Source organism: Mus caroli, unplaced genomic scaffold (genome assembly GCF_978045245.1).
Source record: "Mus caroli unplaced genomic scaffold, Mus_caroli_1 scaffold_13, whole genome shotgun sequence".
NCBI classification, from domain to species: Eukaryota; Metazoa; Chordata; class Mammalia; order Rodentia; family Muridae; genus Mus; species Mus caroli.
Genome location: NW_028227268.1, coordinates 38,033,725 through 38,053,502, shown reverse-complemented (window position 1 = coordinate 38,053,502; position 19,778 = coordinate 38,033,725). Strand labels below are relative to the sequence as shown.

General features: G+C 40.9%; 1 protein-coding gene across 2 annotated transcripts in view; it reads right to left on the bottom strand.

Moving 5' to 3' along the window:
* Aatf (apoptosis antagonizing transcription factor) overlaps positions 1-19,778 on the bottom strand; it is an 88,693-nt gene that overhangs the window by 27,065 nt on the left and 41,850 nt on the right. For both annotated transcript variants that reach the window (XM_021178130.3, XM_021178129.3), the window contains exon 9: positions 17,384-17,467. In XM_021178130.3, the coding sequence (XP_021033789.1) occupies positions 17,384-17,467 (84 nt within the window). The remainder of the gene's footprint in view (positions 1-17,383; positions 17,468-19,778) is intronic.

Below are 19,778 nucleotides of genomic sequence, written 5' to 3'. Positions count from 1 at the left end.
TGAAGCCTGTGGGGGGATAGAGAAGAAATAAATTGCCGTGAAAGTAGTTTACTTTCTAATTTTCCTTTGTGTGTGTAAGTAGGTACTGAAGAAGTAAAACTTACAAAAACATCCACCTCCGTAAGATGCAGCTTTACTGCACACAGGAAAGGATATCTCAATCGCAATTAAAAACCCTACTGTGAAGCTTTCTCATTTGCTTATTTTGGGCATTATTACCACAGCAATTACGGTTAAAAATGCAGGGACCAGAGGCCACCGGTTTATTATCACTAGAAAACAGCAAGCAATTTCTCTACCCTGTTTATCTGATTGATTCCTAACATCTTTCTGGCAGCCAATCTATCAGTTTATCTCTCCTACTTCATCACAGTCACTTCTGGCAGCTAAATACAAGATCCAAATCCAGTGCTGCACAGACCCGCAACACGGTAAACCTGTGTAACGCAGCTGCCGAGCTAACAGCTGCCCGAGGGCCAAGCACAAACGGGCTTGCTTCCTACTCAGGTTCTGTGAGAAGCAAGGTGGGCAAAAGGGTGAGGGAGACAGTAATAATAATTTTTATTATATTTTTTAATGAAGAGAAAAGAATGAAATGACTGAATTTTACTGCCCTACCTTGTTCCAGCCACACAAGAGATTACAACCACCATTCCTGGTTTTCTTAATCACCCCTGATCCTTTGCGCCTGGACATTATGGCCACTGGGGAGCAAGTGCTTGTGGAAGGCTCCTCCAGCACAACAGGTATGGCTCCATCTGGAAGAGAGCGCCACAAGCCCTGACAAAGCCTGGGAGTGAGAGCCACACAGCTGCAGCCACAAGTACTTGGTACTCCCTCACGTACCAAGGTGGTGCTGTGTCTGCTTTCAAGCATCCTGTGTATTTCACACATCCAGGTCTGCATCCTTAGTCACTCATGGTGGAGAAGATGCTACCAATCGGCTGCCTGTCTAACTTACTGGGGTCCAAGATGTCAGAAAAAAATACAGAAAATGTCCTCAGCACATCACCCATGGATGCTACTTGGTAAGGTAATGCAGCACATCTTATGAGGAGGAAGCCATGACTTACGGTGGTCTGAGTCTGCATGTCCCCATAATGTAGGACTATCTTCATGGAAAATGTCTATTTAGATTCTTTACCCATTTTGAAGTTGACCTGGAGAGTTGAAGTCCTAGAGATGGTTTGGTGGTCTTGAAGAAGACCCAGGTTTGGTCTCCAGCATGAACCGGTGGTTCACAACCATGTGTAACTCTAGTCTCAGAGGGATCCAATGCCTTTTTTTTTTTGGCCTCCAAGGGCACTGTACACACATAGTACACAGACATAACTGCAGGCAGAGCGCGCGCGCATGCACGCACACACACACACAAATTTAAAGATAATATAAAATGAAGTTGGGTTGTGTTTTGTTATCAAGATGTAGCTGTTTGTGTACTTTGTGCACTAGCCCCTCACAAGGGAAGTGCCCTTCCATTTTCTTGATGTTCGTTTGAGTTTGAAGCAGGTAAGTAGTTAATTTTGATATAATTTTTTGTGTGTATGTGTTTTTAATGTTGTATTGTATGTCGACAACCACTGTGTATGTAGCCCAAGGTCATGGAGATTTACTCCTGTAAGTTATTCTAAGAGTCTTCCAATTTATATGGTGCATTTTCAGTTAACTTTGTACATGATATAAGGTGGAAGGTAGAGGTCCAGCTTTACTCTTGCACGTGTGGAATCTTGTTTCACTTGTTGAAAAGTCTATTCTTTTCTCCAATTAACTGTCTTAGCACACCATCAAAAGGCTAAACCATTTTAAAAGAATTTGATTTTAAGGTCACATAATCCCTGGCTTTCTAAATTTGTAATCTAGAGTTACTGAGTTCCACTTCTCAGACTTTTAAAGTCCAAAAGCACAGACCCCAGAAAAGGACAATGCTAGGACAACTATATAACTCAGCCGGCCTACCTGAAGCAGGATTTCTAACTCCTTCCTTAGTGCACTGAGATGGCCCAGTTCCTGTGTGTGTTCAGAGTCTCCCACAATGAGGTACAAAAACAGGGCCTGTAACCCCAGCATTTAGGTGGAAACATGAGAATGAAGAGGCTATTCTCCCTTATACAGCAAGTTCAAGGCAGCCCTGGGTGGTTACACAGACTCTATCTCCAAAAAAAGGTTCATTTACCCTTCCTTCTGCTTCTCTTCCGCAAGAATTTCCCTGTTCTGTCTCCCACTTTGCCACCCATGGTCTGTTTTAAGCTCCCTAGTCCTTCAAATTAACCATGAAGCTAGTGTGGTGACAGCACACACCTTTAATTCTAGTACCCAGGAGAGAGAGGCAGGTGGATCTCTGAGTTTGGAGCCAGCCTGGTCTACAGAGCAGGGTTCCAGGACAACTAAAGGCTACAAAGTGAGACCCTGCCTCAAAGATAGACAGATAGAAGACCAAATTAACCCTAAAAGAAACTTGTGATTTTCCCATTTTTTTCCCAACAGAATATTCTTATTGATTATTTGGGAATTTCACACAATGTATCCCAAGAACATTCACTTCCCATTCCTCACATGCCCACCCTATCACCCTTGTTGCTCTCCTCCAAAACAAAACAAAAAACAAACAAAATAAAACCTTCCACTAAGTCCAATTTGTGTTGCCCATATACTCATTAGAGCAAAACCCCTAGTGGCCAGCCCCTTAAAGCTAACTGACTCCAGCAAACCCACCCCTGCCCCGCACCAGAGGCCATCAACAGTGAAAAGCTACACTTCAGTATCCCTGTCACAATTTTTAAGGACAATTTTCAATGGCTTTCTGTCTAGACTATTTCTTTGGGGGTGGGAGAGGCTGTCACAGAATCCTTCGATGTCTACAGTCACCGATACCATTGCAGAAGCAGCTTCACTGCCCAACAGCCAGCAGCAGAAAAGACCACAGACAACAATATGGCATCCAGCTACAAAGCAAACCATCAAAATCTTTCATGGAGGCCCGATCCAGAAAATGAACTGTTCTCTATCTCATCAGGTGCTCAGAGCTGGGCAGCATGTTGGGGCAGCACCTGTGGGTGCCCCAGGCTGCCCCTGCGGCCCTGCTCTGCAGTAACATGCTCCCCCTTCCATGGCAGCTTCCATGTGCTCCCTCATCTGCTCCCACTGCTCCTGCCTCTCCGCCTCTCGCCACTACTCCAGTCCATCTTTTTCACCTTTCCACTCCATATTGCAGTAGCACTGCAAACTGCATGTGTGTGCACGCATACTCACAAGTGATTGTGCACGCGCGCATGCACACACACACACACACACAGAGCGAGAGAGATCATTGGTCTGATTCAAAGTTTCTGATATCAAAAGTATAAAAAATATTCAGCTTTTATAGGGAAAAAGTACAGTATTATGAGAAAATTAATAAAGAGTCGAAAGGAAGGAAATCAGAGTGAGTAGATAGATAAATTCCAAGAAACATCTGCCTTCTGCAGTTACCAATGACTGGCCTTTGGTACGAGGGCAGAGAATGCATCAGTACAGCGGTGGGCAAGTCCACCTGAGCCCTCGCTTGGGTTGGGTCTTTAGAAATGCAGTTACTTTTCTCAGTTACTCTGACCCCGCTGTGCTGCACCTGGAAGGATGACAGGCTTACACACCAAGTGAGGTGGCAATGTTCTCAAAGGCCATGACAGTCCAGTTAAGCTTGGCCAGTTGGCATAAAATTTATTAGTCAAACAGTACATTTTCTCATCAGAGCCCATACCTTTCTTTAGACGTAAAGTATCCCAGTATCTTAGTTATTTACTAGAAGTGTAAGAAAACCACTGTCAGCGCCAGGCTCTGAAGTGTGAACAAAGCGGTTTGAATGCTAGGGAACCTGCTGCCAATTTGGTGGTTTTTTTTTTTTTTCCGTTTATTCTTAACACAAATAAAAACGATTTATTAAGAAATAAGTATGACATTAAGCTACTCTTTGGACTCTTTGCTAAGAGTAACAGAAGAACAGGAGAACTGTTGGTGAAATTTTACAACAGTCCTCAGAATATTGAAATATTCTGGCCTTTTGGTTCCCAGATATATGGTCCCGGTATGTGTTTTTTTGTTTGTTTTTTGTTTTTTTTTCCCTTTCCATCTTAAATGTGAGGAAGAGGTCCCTATGGGCCAGAGCTCAAGTGCTGACTATTTCTGGGTGCATAGAAATGATTCTTTTAATAGTATCCTATAATCTATCATTTTGTGTTAGATATATAGAGAAGTTCCACCAAGCTGGAGACTTATAGGTAAGAAACTGGAAGGCAAGAACTAATCTGTATTCTGTAATTATGTTTCATAAGGACTAAAAGCCTGGCAGAAACAAACTCTTCCCACTTCCTGCCTCTAGCATTCAGATGCCAATAATTCTTCAGCCCCACTCAGATCAATACTCTATTGACTCTGCCATCTTTTCAGCATCCTCTCCTCCAGTGCTCACCTTCTTTATCAGGTAGATAACGATCCCACAGTTCCTTAGGACAGTATGCCTCCTCTACTCTCCTACAGGCTGTGCCTTTGTTATACAGAGCCACAACCTCCTCCAAGGGATAGAATCTTGGAATTCAGAAATGTTAGCAAGGAGAGATAATGAAGAGCTTATGCCATGACTGCCTCAGCAGTCTGGGCAGCCCCCAGAGTCACACATGTGCATTCCCGGCTCTGTGTGACCTCACTCCACCTCATCTCTCCTCATTCTATCCATTTACCTGAAATGGACTTCATTTTTCTTTAGAGCTGAATTGTATTCCCCAGTGTCCATGGCATCACAGTTTCAGTGAGAGGACACTGATGTTGTTTCTTTGTCCTAGCTACTGTGAAGAAAGCAACAATGAGCATGGCTGAAGAATTACCTGTGGGGTAGAGTACCCAAGGACTGTGGTATTTCGGGGTCACATGACAGGTTATTTTTAATTTTTTGTGGATTCTCCACACTGATTTCCGGGGTGGCTGAACCAATTTACAATCCTACCACCGGTGAATGAGGGAGTGGGATGAAAGGCTATAGATTGAGAACCACTCTGATAAGGTCCTGCATCGTGGCAAGCTTCCCCCACACACAAACACGTAAGCAGTGCAAACTTTTTCATTCCAGAATTAGAGAGAAGAAGATCCTGTGTCTATCTCCTTTGGAAGACACTAACCACATTAAAACCTAGTGTCTGAACTCAATCAACTTCACACGGCTACAAGAGAAACACAAGCCCCCATGCCCTGGGCTTATTTAATTCCCTGAGCCCTAACTCTAGGGTCTTCTGAGACTGAGTTTGTTTTTCTAGTTCCTTAGAGATAAGACAGAACACTCAGATGAGAACTCACATGTATTCTGAGTGTTTTTTTTTTAATCAAGAAAATATTGTTTAATAATGTTGCTTGTTTTTTAATATACTCTATTGTAGGAATGTATCATATTAATTTACTTATTTTTTTTTATTAAATTAAGCTTGAACAGATAGGCTAAATACCACACGGTCATAGTATAAAATCTTTCCAACATGTTTATGGACTGAGTTTTTAGATTTTTGATTTTACAGTGTAAAGAATCAAATCCAGGGCCTTACACACGTTAGGCAGGCTCTTTACCACTGAACCACACAATCATACCTGTTTGCTGGCTTTTATATCAATATGCATAAGAACTACTGGTCTGTTTTCTTCCTTTGAGATGTTCTATCTGCTAATGATGTTAGATGACACTGGACTTCTTCCTCCTAACGACTAATGTCTCTTCTTTAATCTAACCTGCACCAACGCTGGCTCTTCTAACTTGAAAAAAATTACATTTAATCTATTGTGTGTGGGTCTGCACATGCGTGTGGGTCTGCACATGTGTGTGGGGAAGGAGATGCATGCAGGTCAGAGAACAACATATAGGACCTGGTTCTCTCCTTCTACCATGTGGTTCCAGGGATTGAATCCAGGTTTTCAGACTTGGTAACAAGCACCTTCATTTGCTGAGACATGTTACTATACACATGTATACTTGTACGCACACATGCTGTGGCATACTAGTGGAATCAATTCTCTGCTTCCACCTTTATGTAGTATTCTAGTTTCATTCTGCTGTTTTGATTAACACTCTGATCAAAATCAAGTTAGAGAAGAAAGGGTTTATGGATTTTATACTGCCAGTTGACAGTTCACAGTCAGGACAGGAGCTCAGGCAGGAACTGGATGCAGGAACCATGGATGCAGGAACACTGCTTGCTGGCTCACTCTCAGCTCATGCTTAACTAGCTTTGTAATAGAGCCTAGGACCACCTGCCTAGGGATGGTGCCACCCAAGTGGGTTGAACATTTCTCTATCAACTAGTGATCGAGACAAACTGGAGCTACCTAGTGAGTTCAAGACCAGCCAGAGTTACATAGCAAAAGCTTGTTTTAAAAAAATCAGAACAAGGAGCTAGAAAGATTGCTTAGTGGTTAGGAGTGCCTACTGTTCTTGCAAAGGACTACAGTTTCCATGCTGTGTGGCTTACGACTACATGTAACTCTAGCTCCAGGGATCTATAACCTCTTCTGGCTTCCATGGACAACTGCACTCCTATGTGCAGACTGGCATGCAAACACACACACATAGTTAAAAATAACTAAAATCTTTTAACACACACATACACAACCAAACCAACCAACCAACCAAACAAACAAACAAATAAAACAACTAAATAAATATGGACACAGGAAGAAGAGACAGGAAGGAGTGGACTTCTTATAACCAAAGTTTTGGTTTCTTCTCCAAACAAGTACAACTATTTTTTCCCATCTCAACAAATAGCACTTCATCCTTCTAACTGCAAAGGCAGAAATTTTAGTCATCTTTGACTAGTCTTCTCATATTCCACATGAAATCAATCCATCAGCAAATCCTCAGCTCATCTCCACAACCCAAACACTTTCCCTCCAAAGACCCCCACCATCTCTTGCAGGCACTATCACGGGCTTCCCAGTCTCTACATCCGATCCTTTGTCACTTATGTTCTTATATCTATTTTCAGCACAAGCACCAGAGTAACCCTGTAAAATGTCAATCATGCGACTTATCTCACATTCCCTTATTGTCATCTAAAGTCTAAGGTGGCCTAAGGTAGCTGAAGAACTAGTTGCATTGTTTCCTGTCTACTGCACCCCTTGATGTCCCTAGGTTGTGGTAGCTCTTTCGTGCCTCAGGGCCCTTTGTGCACTTGCCACCCGCTCCCTGCAACACTCACCATGCAGACACTTGCATGGCTGTTGGTGACTTTCTTGGTCTCTGCTCAGACACCATCTTCTTGCCTGGCAGACACATCGCCACTCTCCATCTTGCTGTGCTTATCAGTGTTTCCCTGCTTCATCCTGTCTAACCTACAATGAACACTCACAACAACAGGGAATTTGTCTTCTTCCAGCCTCTAGTAAAGCCCTGAGACACAGATAGTATAGAAATGATCCCTATTTGCAGAGCCTGACACAGTAGTCTCTAGCATAGGCCACTACTAAACCCTAGAAATGTAGATGGTGTGACTAAGTGGATTTTCAAATTTTACTTTATTTTATTTTAATAATCAAAACAAATTTGTTGAGCATGGTGGCATGCGTCTCCAATCCTAGCACTGGGAGGTTCAGGCAGGAAGATCATGAATTCAAGAACAGTCTGGTAACATAGTAAATTCTAGGGCAGCCTAGGCAACATACTAAGATTACTATGTAAAAACAAAATCTTTAAGTTTCGTTAGATATGACTACTACTTTCTAAAGAAAGTACCCAAGGAGCTGAAGGGATCTGCAATCCTATAGGTGGAACAACAATATGAACTAACCAATATGCCCCCCGGAGCTCGTGTCTCTAGCTGCATATGAATCAGAAGATGGCCTAGTCGTCCATCAGGGGAAAGAGAGGCCCCTTGGTCGTGCAAACTTTATATGCCTCAGTACAGGGGAACGCCAGGGCCAAGAAGTGGGAGAGTGGGTGGGGAGCGTGTGGGGGACTTTTGGGATAGCATTGGAAATGTAAATGAAATAAATACCAAAAAAATCATATATTAGACAACAGATTACTATTCAGAATGTATAATAAATTCCTACAACTCTACAAAAAAAAAAAAGATATGACTACTACATTGAACAACAGACTAGAAGAGCAAAAAGAAAAATTTCTCAAAATAAAACCACACAGTAAATATTTAAAAACTCAAATGCTTGCCAACTGACTGACTGACCGACTGAATCGGTAAATAAATTGCATTGTTTTTAGCTTGTTTTCTGCTTTTTGTAAAGATAGGGGTTTGCAGCCCACACTGGCCTCAAACTTATAATCTTCCCAGCCCAGGCTGTCACTCTATGGAGCTTGGAAAGTTTTTTTCTCCAAAAGGTAAGACAATAGCATAATGGGATCCTCTCGTGACCATCATCAATCTGAAGGCTCTTCTTACAATCTGATTTCCAACAGTGACTGAATTCTTGAAAATAAAGAATAATTAAAGACAGAATCTCACTATGTAGCTCTGGAACTTTGTTACGTAGACCAGGCCAGCCTTGAACTCATAGAGGGATTAAAACCATGTCTACTCCTCCAGTCATACTGTTTTTGAGACAAGGGTCTTACTGTGTATCCTTGGCAGTCCTCTAACTTCTAGAGATCTGCCTGTCTCTACCTTTCATGTGCAGAATTAAAGGTGTGGATCACCTTGCCTGGCTCAAGTCACATTTTTAAAAAAGAGCCGTGCAACTACACAAAGTTGGAGCCTCCTTCTGTTAGGAAGACTGATTCCTTGGGAAGGGAATTTCAGCAGATTAGCCTGTATAAATCCATCATCTGGCAGAATAGATGTTAACGGATGGTCATAATTGCACAAACGTGATACATCTGGCCTGTCAGAGAGGCCTTGGGTGAATTTTCAAATTTGTCCAATCAAAAGGTAAAGACACGACAAAGAAAATCACACTGGAGTCAAGAACACTTCCATTCCCACGCTCTGATTTTGTGTGAGGGCTGATCTCCCCCAGTCACTCCTCGGGGCTAAGAAGGCTCAGCTTTAGATCTACAATCACGCGTATTTTGGAAGGTCTTATTAACTTATCCTCTTCTTTGTTAGAGCATTTCCCTGTAAGTTACTATGAAGAAAAAAACATTAAACAGAACTTAGTACCAAGTCAATATGCCTATCTGAGTGAAGAAATGTTATTCCTTGAGAAGTACCAAACAAATTCTTCACTTGCAGTTACAAAAAATACTGCCGGTATCCTATGTTTAATTTATACTCGGCCAGTATATATTGTGCTTATTATTATTAAAAAAAAAAAAAGGCAATTCTGGCCACATACTTGCCAAATAAACTTTCATTTATGCTTAAGAACGTTTCTTCAATAGTTTTAAGGCAACCCTATTTCTTTCCTAACTAGCCCAATAAACTGTATTGTTGAAAGCTCTGTTCTACAGCTTTATCTTTAATGAGTGAAGCAGAGGTATAAGTCAGGCTCTGATATACTTTTAAAAACAATGAAGCAAAGGAAATGAAGGTGCTAGGTATGGTGACATAGTGCTTTAATTCCAAGAGGCTGAGACAGGAGGATCTCTGTGAGCTCTAAGGCCAGTTTGGTCTACATAGAGAATTCCAGGCCAGCCAAGGCAACATAGTGAAACCCTGTCAAAGGCCTAGTCATGTTACCTTCCCTTGATGCTGTGGTTTGATGAAACTTCTAGACCTAGCATTTAAAATGTGCCCTTGCTGGGTGTAGTGTTCAGGCCTATAATCCTTGTACACGGAAGGACCCTTGTACAGAAGTAGATCAAGAGTTCAAGGCCTGCCTAGGCTATATAACTCTTTCTCAATGAAATAAAAAGTCAGGAAAAAGTACCTTTGACCTCTGTAGCAGCTTATATGATAACGACCTCAAGTTAGTCACCAAATGCTGGTGCTGATATCATACTCAATGCTGACTGTAATGGCAATGTCTACGAAGACAGTATACAAGATACCATGTATTTATCTCAAATAAAATTCTTACACATGGGACACACAAAATAATCTTGAGATTGTTAGAATTTAATTGGACATTGCTAATTAGTTTTTTAAAATAATATTACTATGCCCCCAAAACCCAAAATGGTTAGCTCTCTGCTCTATCTTCAGCCATCATGTCAATTTTCAAATTTATTTACATACGTGTTTTCTCTCTAAAATCACCATGACTACCTATACACAATAAATTTCATTAGACTTTTAAGAACCACTATCCAGATCCCAAACACAAACATTTAAATATAAAATTAAATACAAAAATGGACTCTTATAAAAGGCATCTATTTCCTAGTACTGATGGGAGCAAGAAGAAATTCATATCAGACTTCCTAACACGCTAATAACCATTAACTGGGCTACTGGGAAGTTGCACAGCAACAGAAAGACCACTGCACCACCATTAACTTCAGCGATGGCTTGAGACACTGCTTATTCTCACTTCCATTTAAATGCACACAATTAAAGCCACTACATCAACTGTCCATATTAATCACTCACCAAGTTAATTAAAGAAAACCATCTTGTCAGACAGCCTGCCGCTTCTCTACTTCTTTCTCAACATGATCAACTTTTAATAGTTCACCAAATTAGTAATTACTTGTTTATAGCATTATCAAATATCTTGGATACAGAGGTCTAGCATGTAGCATGGTCAGTACTAGACATGTCCTGAATGGAAATCAAAGGAAGAATTTAAGCCATCACAGTGGTCAACAACAACAACAAAAGCCTGCTATGCCTTTCTCTAGGTACTCCTGGCAAGACAAACCAGATCAAAACTAAACAAAGCTGGAAGCAACATGATCCTAATGTACCCTTAGCAATGCAGACACTGGCCTGTCACCATCTAAGCTCAATTTGGGCTTTCTGAATACAGTCACTGCTGAGATGACAAGAAACTAGCCAGAGGTCTGGGATGTGAGAAGCCCAGTCACTTTACACTGCTTACTGTTAAGGGCAATCATCACACCAGATCTTACAAGGATTAAATAAAGATACCAGCCACCTGTCTACTTAGTTTAGGTGGCTGGTAAATAACCAGTACTCAGAGAGTATTTGCTCCTAAACCACTAAGAATTCAGGTTCACCAAGAAAAATCTACCTGGGCTTTTCAAAAAGCAAACAAAAGAAAACCCTAAGTAGTGGTAATACAGGTAGGTAACCCATCTTTTTAAAAAAATGTCACAAAGGAGTACATGAAAATGATAAATAGATACTTAGGACATTTCTGAATAACCATGCTTCATGCTCACTTGATGTTTTGTGAAATTGTCTTTAGGGATGAGTTTTGAAAGTAGACAGATCGAATGCAAACCAACTCCATTCAAAAGTGAAAACTCACACTGCTTTTCTGCATTAGACCACAGGCCTTTCATAAAGTTCCCACTGCCAGGTACATCAGGCCTTCAGTAATCCAGCTTCCACACAAACCAGTATCAAAACTACAAAGCTAATTTTTTCATTAGAATTTTTAAGTAACAGAAGTTCAATAAATCATTTGCCTTCTAAAGAAAAAAAAATTACTTTCTAACAACATAATATTTCTCCCAGTTCTAAAAAAATGAAGCTTATTTATTTACAAACTGAAAACCATAAAGCTATAATTTTTTATGGCTAAAAATGAAATATTTAAGAAACAAGGGTACACAGAAAGAACAAAATTGGGCTGGCAAGATGGCTCAGCGGGTAAGAGCACTGACTGCTCTTCCAAAGGTCCTGAGTTCAAATTCCAGCAACCACATGGTGGCTCACAGCTACCCGTAATGAGATCTGATGCCCTCTTCTGGTGCATCTGAAGTCAGCTACAGTGTACTTATGTATAATAATAAATAAATCTTTGGGCCGGAGCGAGCGGAGACTGAGCGAGCGGAGTTGATCAGAATGAGCGGGGTTGACCAGAGCAAGCAGAGGTCCTAAAATTCAATTCCCAACAACCACATGAAGGCTAACAACCATCTGTACAGCTACAGTGTATTCACATAAATAAATAAATAAATCTTTAAAAGGGGGGGTGAGGAAGAAAAGAAAAGAACGAACAAACAAAATTTGATCTAGGCAGTCTAGAGATTGAGGCTAATGTTGCCATTTGTCGTGTCTCTGTGTGTGTGTGTGTGTGTGTGTGTGTGTGTTATTTAAGTTTTCAAACTTTTTAAGTCTTTCAGCTCTAAAACTGCTAAGCCTGAAAGTTGGCAAGATGGCCGAGTGGGTGATGATCCTTGCCACCAAGCCCAAAGACCTTAGTTCACATGCACACACATATACTCACCCACCTAAGTATGTGCATACTCATTCACACACAAAAATAAATAAATGAATAAATAAAGGAATTTTTAAAATGAAAGGACTGGGCTGGCAAGATAGCCCGGGAGTAAAGGTGTATGCTACCAAGGCAAGCCTAATGACCAGAATTTCATCCGAGAGGAGATGAGGGAGGGAAGAGAGAACTGACTCCTGTGAGTTGTTCTCTGACCTCCACATGTGCACCAAGCATATAAACTCACACTACAGCTGCACACAGATACAAAGCAAACAGATAAACGCAACAGAAATTTAAATTATAGGGTTAAATTATAATCCAAACACTGGAGAGGCTGAGGAAGGAGGCTCAGAGGTCCAGGCTAGCCTGGGCTACACAGTGAGACTATGCCTAAATAAATAAATAAATGAATAAAGTGAAATAGCTCAGTGTTAGGTAAGGGCCCTTGCTGTTTAGGAAGTTTAGGAGGCACTTTTGCTAGAGGAAGTAGATCACTGGGGGATGGCTTTGAAAATATATAGCCTTGCAGTATTTCCAGTTTTCTCTGCTCCGTGCTTGCAACTGAGGACGTGGTCTCTCAGGTTCCTGCTCTGTCTGTCTGCTGACATGACTCCCTTGGTATGATGGACTCTTCCTCTGGAAACAGAAACTCAAACTCTTTCTTCTATAAGTAGCGTTCAGTCATTGTTCTATCACAGCAAAACCAAAAAATAATTAGTACAAATATAATTTGAAAAAGTCATTTAGAAAAATAAATAAAAATTAAGCCAGAATGGTAGAACATACCTTTAATGCTAACACTCTGGGGCTGGAGAGATAGATGGCTCAGTGGTTAAGAGCACTGACTGCTCTTCCAGAGGTCCTGAGTTCAATTCCCATAAACCACATGGTGGCTCACAACCATCTGTAACAGGATCTGATGCACTCTTCTGGAGTGTCTGAAGATAGTGTACTCACATTTATAAATTAAATAAATCTTTAAAAAAAAATCCTAGCACTCTAAAAGAAGAGAAAGAATCTTTGTGAGTTCTAGGCCAACCTGGTCTACATAGTGAGCTCAGGATAGGCAGGACAAAATACATAGAGAAACCCTGTCTCAAATAAATGGATGGATGGATGGATGGATGAGATTTTTGATGATGTCCCTTAGAGCCATCATTTTTGTGTATATAAATACGTAAGTCTGTGTGTGTGTACACCTGTACTATTAATAAAGTAGGCATGCTTTTAAAGTTCAAGGACCATTAGAAAACAAAGAATGAGAGTAAAATTGAATGTGTGTGAGCAGGTGGGGGGGCCTCTGACCCTATACATCTTTCTCTGCAGTTAGGCCATTTACACAGCCTCATAATACCTGAATTAACCAACTAAGCCTTTAAATCCTTACAATGGAACATTAAAATTCAATGTGGCTATAATCTCTTCTTTACAAAACATGGACCCAAAGAGTTTAGCCTCAAGTATGTTAAAAAGGTGTGTGTATGTGCGTGCGCGCGCGTGCACGGTGAGTGCGCGTGTGAAATGTATTATATTCACCATCTACCTCATCTACATGACCATATTTTAAAAAGACAAAAGAGGAAAAAATAAAAGAAACTCACAGTCCTATTGTAACACACTGTACCCCTTCTGAATGCAACACTTAGCTCAGGCTCACTACCCTGACAAATAAGGAAAGCACTTTATGAAGCCAATTTAATTGGGAGGTGACAGAAAACATACAGCCATTTTCTTTAGCCTTATCATTGAATTGGCTTCAGTTCCAATCTCTGGCAAATCCCACTCAACAGAAGAAATTAACCAGGTCAGCAGAACAGGTGCTACGCTGTGTCTGTCAAGGGCCTGGCATCACCACAATTACTTGCACACAATGAAGCAGTAATCTTTACAGATCATCTCTTCCAAGCAGCATATTGGGGGGGGGGGGGAGCTGAAGGGAGGAGATGGGGGGAGGAAAGGGGCAGTGAGCAGAAGAGGGCTAAGAAGCAATGGGAAAAGGCAAGAAAAGAAAATGAATGTGCAGCTGCCTTGCAGCTCAGCAGATGTCAGGACGTGATGTACGAGGCTAGGATAAGCTGTCGTAGCCTGCTGCCAAGGAGTGGTAAGTGATTAAAGCTTGCACAGTTCTAAGCACCATATTTAGAATCTGTGGGGTTTCAAGACTTGCACCCGTGCCTCGCTGTGCCGCCAGATGTTGGCAACTGGTCCAGTTCCTACTGAGTGTGCAAGGATGGCAGCAGTTGGTACAGAAGCAAAGCAATCTGGAATGCTTCCGGAGACGCTGTACATTAACAAGTGTCACCCATCATTCACCTTTACAGAAGGCTGAAACAACTCCAATTTGCTGCCACTTCCCTCTTGGGAAACAGCCAAGATAAAGTTGTGCCTGGCAGCCCCATTTGTTTCACTCAGGTGTTTCAGCTGCCTTGCTGACCTCTATTTAGTTTAAGTTTTAATTTAGATTAACCTCGGCACCCCAATTAACCAGCAAGGGGAAAAGCTAAGATGTGACTAGTCATAACTCTAAAATCAGAATTTATTGAAGTTAAAATTATTAATTGGGATAAAGGACCAATCAAGTAATGATATTTCTTAAACAGGCCTTCGGAATCAAAATAAATAAATAAAAAATAAAAAGAGAAGACAAAGAAATAAGGAAGGAAATATGTTGAAGGCTCCATGGTCTTGCCAGTGGAATCGGCTGCTCTGCAGCAATTTCAGCTTTACCTTCTTCAGTCTCTTTAACTCACAATGCACTTTTATTCCAGCAACGAACACTTCAATTAAGGAGGACTACAACATTTTTGATTGTCTCCCATGATCTCACACAATTAGATAGCATTAATATCCCGTGTCAAGTACATCCTTAGACCCTCCAGAACATTCCCTGTCCTTCAGACAAATGGGTTTAAGAAGAGGAGAAAAGGAAAGGAATCAAGACCCCTGACTAGAGCAGCTGAGGCCAATACTCTCTCCTCCACCCTTAATATACTTGTCACACTTATTTATGGCAATAATTGTATCAAATATTAAAAAAATGATGGGTCTGGAGAGATGGCTCAGCAGGGTAAAGTCATTTGCTGCTTCTGCAGTAGACTGGGGTTTGACTCCCAGCACCCACATCAGGCAGCTCACAACCACCTGTAACTGCAGCCCACCGATTCAACACCCTCTTCTGAACATGGGTGCTGCATGCACACTGCCAGTGTACACATGTACACACGCACAAATAACATTTTAAATAGAAATATTAAAATGAGTCTCTCTTTCCATAGCAAATCAGAGGCACACCCAACACAGACAGACCACCTGTTCTTGTTTTACCATAATTTTCCTCAGAGGTTTCTTCAGTGCACTTAAATCTTTGCTGACTAAATCTTCAACAAGCTGTTGCAAATTATCTGGGAAAAACTAACTAAAAATTCAAGAGTAATGTCTTATCTTGATAAACAATGGCTCAACAAAAAACAGTGTGACACCGGTAAGCAGCATCCTCAACTCTCCATTGGGCAAGAAAGCACATTTCGTTAATACAACTCACAAGAGAGTCAGGAATAGACAGTTGCTGTACCCTTTAGAATATCTCAAATGTTTAGTCCACCTAAGCAAGCACTAGGATTATTAGAAAGAGTAACATCAAGCAAATAATGTCAGGAAAAGAACTGGGAGAACTCTCCTAAGACACAAGAATGATTAGGCTGAGAACAGGTGGCACTCAGCACAGAAGAAGTAAAAGCAAAGAATTGTAATTCAAGGCTAATCTAGGTAACACAGTGAGATGCTATCTCAAAAACGCCAAAATATACCATTACAACAATGAGAAAATAAAAACTTGAGGACTGGATCATAGGTCAACCTTTACTGGTGATCACATTAAACTATTAGAAAAATGAGAAACCCAACAGTAGCTTATATTTATAATGCACAACTAAACTGACTTAAATACACATCAAAAAATTACATTTAAGGTGCTGGAGAGGTGGCTCAGTGGTTAACAGCATTTACTGTTCTTGCAAAGACCAAGGGATAAGTTCCCAGCGCCCACAATGGATGTTTACCATCATCCCTAACTCCAGTTCTAAAGGACCTAATAGTCTCTTCTGGCCTCCTCAGGCACAAAGCACATTCATGGTACACAGACATACAAATGGGAAAATAAAAATAAATTAATCTTTTTTTTTTTAGCAAATCACATTAGAAAGACTGAGTTAGGTTATAGAACCAGAAATGCAACTCAAGAACTCTAGGATCTCAACTGTTACCCAGCTGGCATGTACAAGGCTCTGGGTCTGATGGCTAGTACCTGGAGTGGGACAAGAAAGGTCAGGCTGAATAACTAATGTGGTAGGTAGTGCACACCTGTTGTACAAGCACTCAGGACACTGAAGCAGCCAGCACTGCCAGTTTGGAGCCGCCTTGGACTAGTACACAATGAGACGATCACTCAAAACTGAAAACAAAAATAAGTAACACCCAGCAGCAGCAAAGAGTAAACACCTGACCGTACTGGCTAGTTCTGTGTCAACTTGACACATCTGGAGTCATCACAGAGAAAGGAGCTTCAGTTGAGGAAATGCCTCCATGAGATCCAACTGTAAGGCATTTTCTCAATTAGTGATCAAGGGGGAAAGGCCCCTTGTGGGTGGTGCCATCTCTGGGATGGTAGTCTTGGGTTCTATAAGAGAGCAGGCTGAGCAAGCCAGGGGAGGCAAGCCAGTAAAGAACATTCCTCCATGGCCTCTGTATCAGCTCCTGCTTTCTGACCTGCTTGAGTTCCAGTCCTGACTTCTTTGGTGATGAACAGCAGCATGGAAGTGTAAGCCAAATAAACCCTTTCCTCCCCAACTTGCTTCTTGGTCATGGTGTTTGTGCAGGAATAGAAACCCTGAGTAAGAAGCTTAAACTGTTTTACAGATAATTTAGACCAGAGCAGCATTCACAAAATAGCTGAGCTGTTTTCACCTCAACAGGAAAATATGAAGCCCAAGACAACCCACGATCCAGAATGACACCCCTGAAGTCCTAACTCCTTAACTCCTCCCCTTTACCCAGAGGACTCAATCAGTGGCTCTAAAATGCAAACGCCTGGCTTGTTGTAACAAAGGAAGGACAGGAAAAGCCGTACCTGGTGGTAAAAGTCATCATCATCAAATATCTCCTCATCCAAGTCCTTCAGGTGGGCATTGGCAGGGCCCTGAGGAAGGATCTCCTGTGTCAACAGGAAGGGAAAGGGTGAGAAGTCTGTCCAGTCAGCCTCACTACTCTAACGACTATGCCTAAAGGTCAAAGCACTTTTTCCATAAGATATAGAGCTCTTAAAATTTATTTATTTCTTCATTTACTTGTTTGTTTGTTTGTTTGTTTGTTTGTTTCAGGACAGAGTCTCTCTGTGCATCCCTGGCTGTCCTGGAACTCCTTCTATAGAACCTGAATGCTATAGTGAGATCAAGTCTATTAACAGGTGGTTGACAGAATAAAGGAGCATAAATTATCATGACAATGTTTAAGCTCACTTTTACCAAAATCCACACAAAAAATATTTCACCTCTCAGACTGGTAATACCCAGGACTGAGAAAAGAGCCAGAGGGACTGGAAATTAATGTGAGCCCTTTGGGAGGTAATTTGGCAATATCGATCAGTATTTAATATATTTTCTAACTTTTAAAAATTCATCCATATATTCACACAAACAAATAGAAATATTTAGAAATGTTTCCTATAATTTGTTTCTAACTGGAGACAACAGAAACAGCAAGTTTGACTAAATTATAGCTTACAGTCATTCAATAGATTTTTTTTTTCCAGTTTGTTGTTTTTCAGACAGGATTTCTCTGTGTAGCCCTGGCTGTCCTAGAATTTGCTCTGTAGACTGTCCTGGAACTCAAGAGATCTGTCTATCACTGCCTCCAGCCACCACAGCCCAGCATACAATGGAATTCTTTATAGACAGAAAAATAAGGTAGATTTTCATGCTAAAATATCTAGAATATAGGATATCAAATTTTTTAATATTTTAAAATATAATGGCACTTTACATATCTATATAGATGTACATATATCTATTTGATTTAGTTTTAAAAAATGACCCCCTGAGGTGCTGTAAGCAGTAAATGGCTGCTGGGGGCACAAGAGCAATATTCTTCAATACTAAGTTGTCCTTGCTCAAGCAAATAATCTATCCATGCTTATAGAGGAAGTCCTAATTAACAGCAGTGGGCTACAAACAAACAGAAAAGACATGAAGGTAAGAGGAGACTGTCTGGGAAGAAGATGGAGTTTGGTGGAGTGGGGAGGGGATAAGAGAGGATAATGAGGGAGCTGGAGAGATGGTTTAGTGGTTAAGAGCACTGACTGCTCTTCCAGAGGTCCTGAGTTCAATTCCCAGCAACCAGCAGCCACGTGGTGGCTCACAACCTGTAGTGAGATCTGATACCCTGTTCTGGTGTGTCTGAAGACAGCTACAGTGTACTTATATATAATAAATAAATGCATCTAAAAAGAAAGAAAAGAGAGGATAATGGGAGAGAGTATTATTGAAGTACATACCAAGTGGTGTGTGTGTGAGATGAAACTGTGAAAACAGCTTTTTAAAGATTTATAAAGGGGCTGGAGTCTCTCAGGGCTTGGTGGTTAAGAACATGCATTGCTCTTCTAAAGGACTGGATTTCAATTCCCAGTACACATATCAGGTTGTTCACCGTGTACCTTTAACTCCAGCTCCAGAGGACCCAGTGCCTCTGGCCTGCATTCACATGCACAGACCCACATGTGTGTGTGCACACACACATTATTAAAAATACAATATTTTAAAAAAAATTCTAAAAAGAAAAGAATCACATTTAGCTATGTTACATATGTGTCATATTCATAAAGATTGTAGCAACAATATAAGGATTAGAATTTTCAGAGTAGAAAAAAATTTACACTTCATTTTAAAATCTTATGAAATTAAAAAGTATTAAGTATATATATATATATGTGTTTGTATACATATATACATGTGTATATACGTATGTATTACATGTGTGAGTGTAATTAAAAAAATAAAAATATGTTACATGAAAGGGGAAAAGTTTCACAGGGTTTACCCATGGCTATGACTTGTAGGAGAGGGGAATCTGCCTCTCGGGGATGAGCTCCCTTGCTGGTTATTCACTGAGGTAGATAGCCCTGAAACCACACACACACCAGAAAAGACTCAGCAAGTTGTATTTAGATATTTGTATATATGTATGTAATAATAATAACTCCCCCCCCCCCCAAAAAGAGGCTATCAGTTTGAGAGCTGGAAGGCATGGAAGGGCTAGAAGGAAGAAAGGGAAAAAGAAAAGTGTGATGATTCTATTTTTTTAACTCTATAAACATAGAAAAATAAATTATAAAGTGGGAGAGGGGAATTAAGGGATGGCTTAGCAGTTAAGAGCACTTGGTGCTCTTTCAGAGGACCCAGGTTCAGTTCCCAGGATACATATGATAGCTAACAACAGCCTGTTAACTCCAGTTCCAGAGGATCCAACAG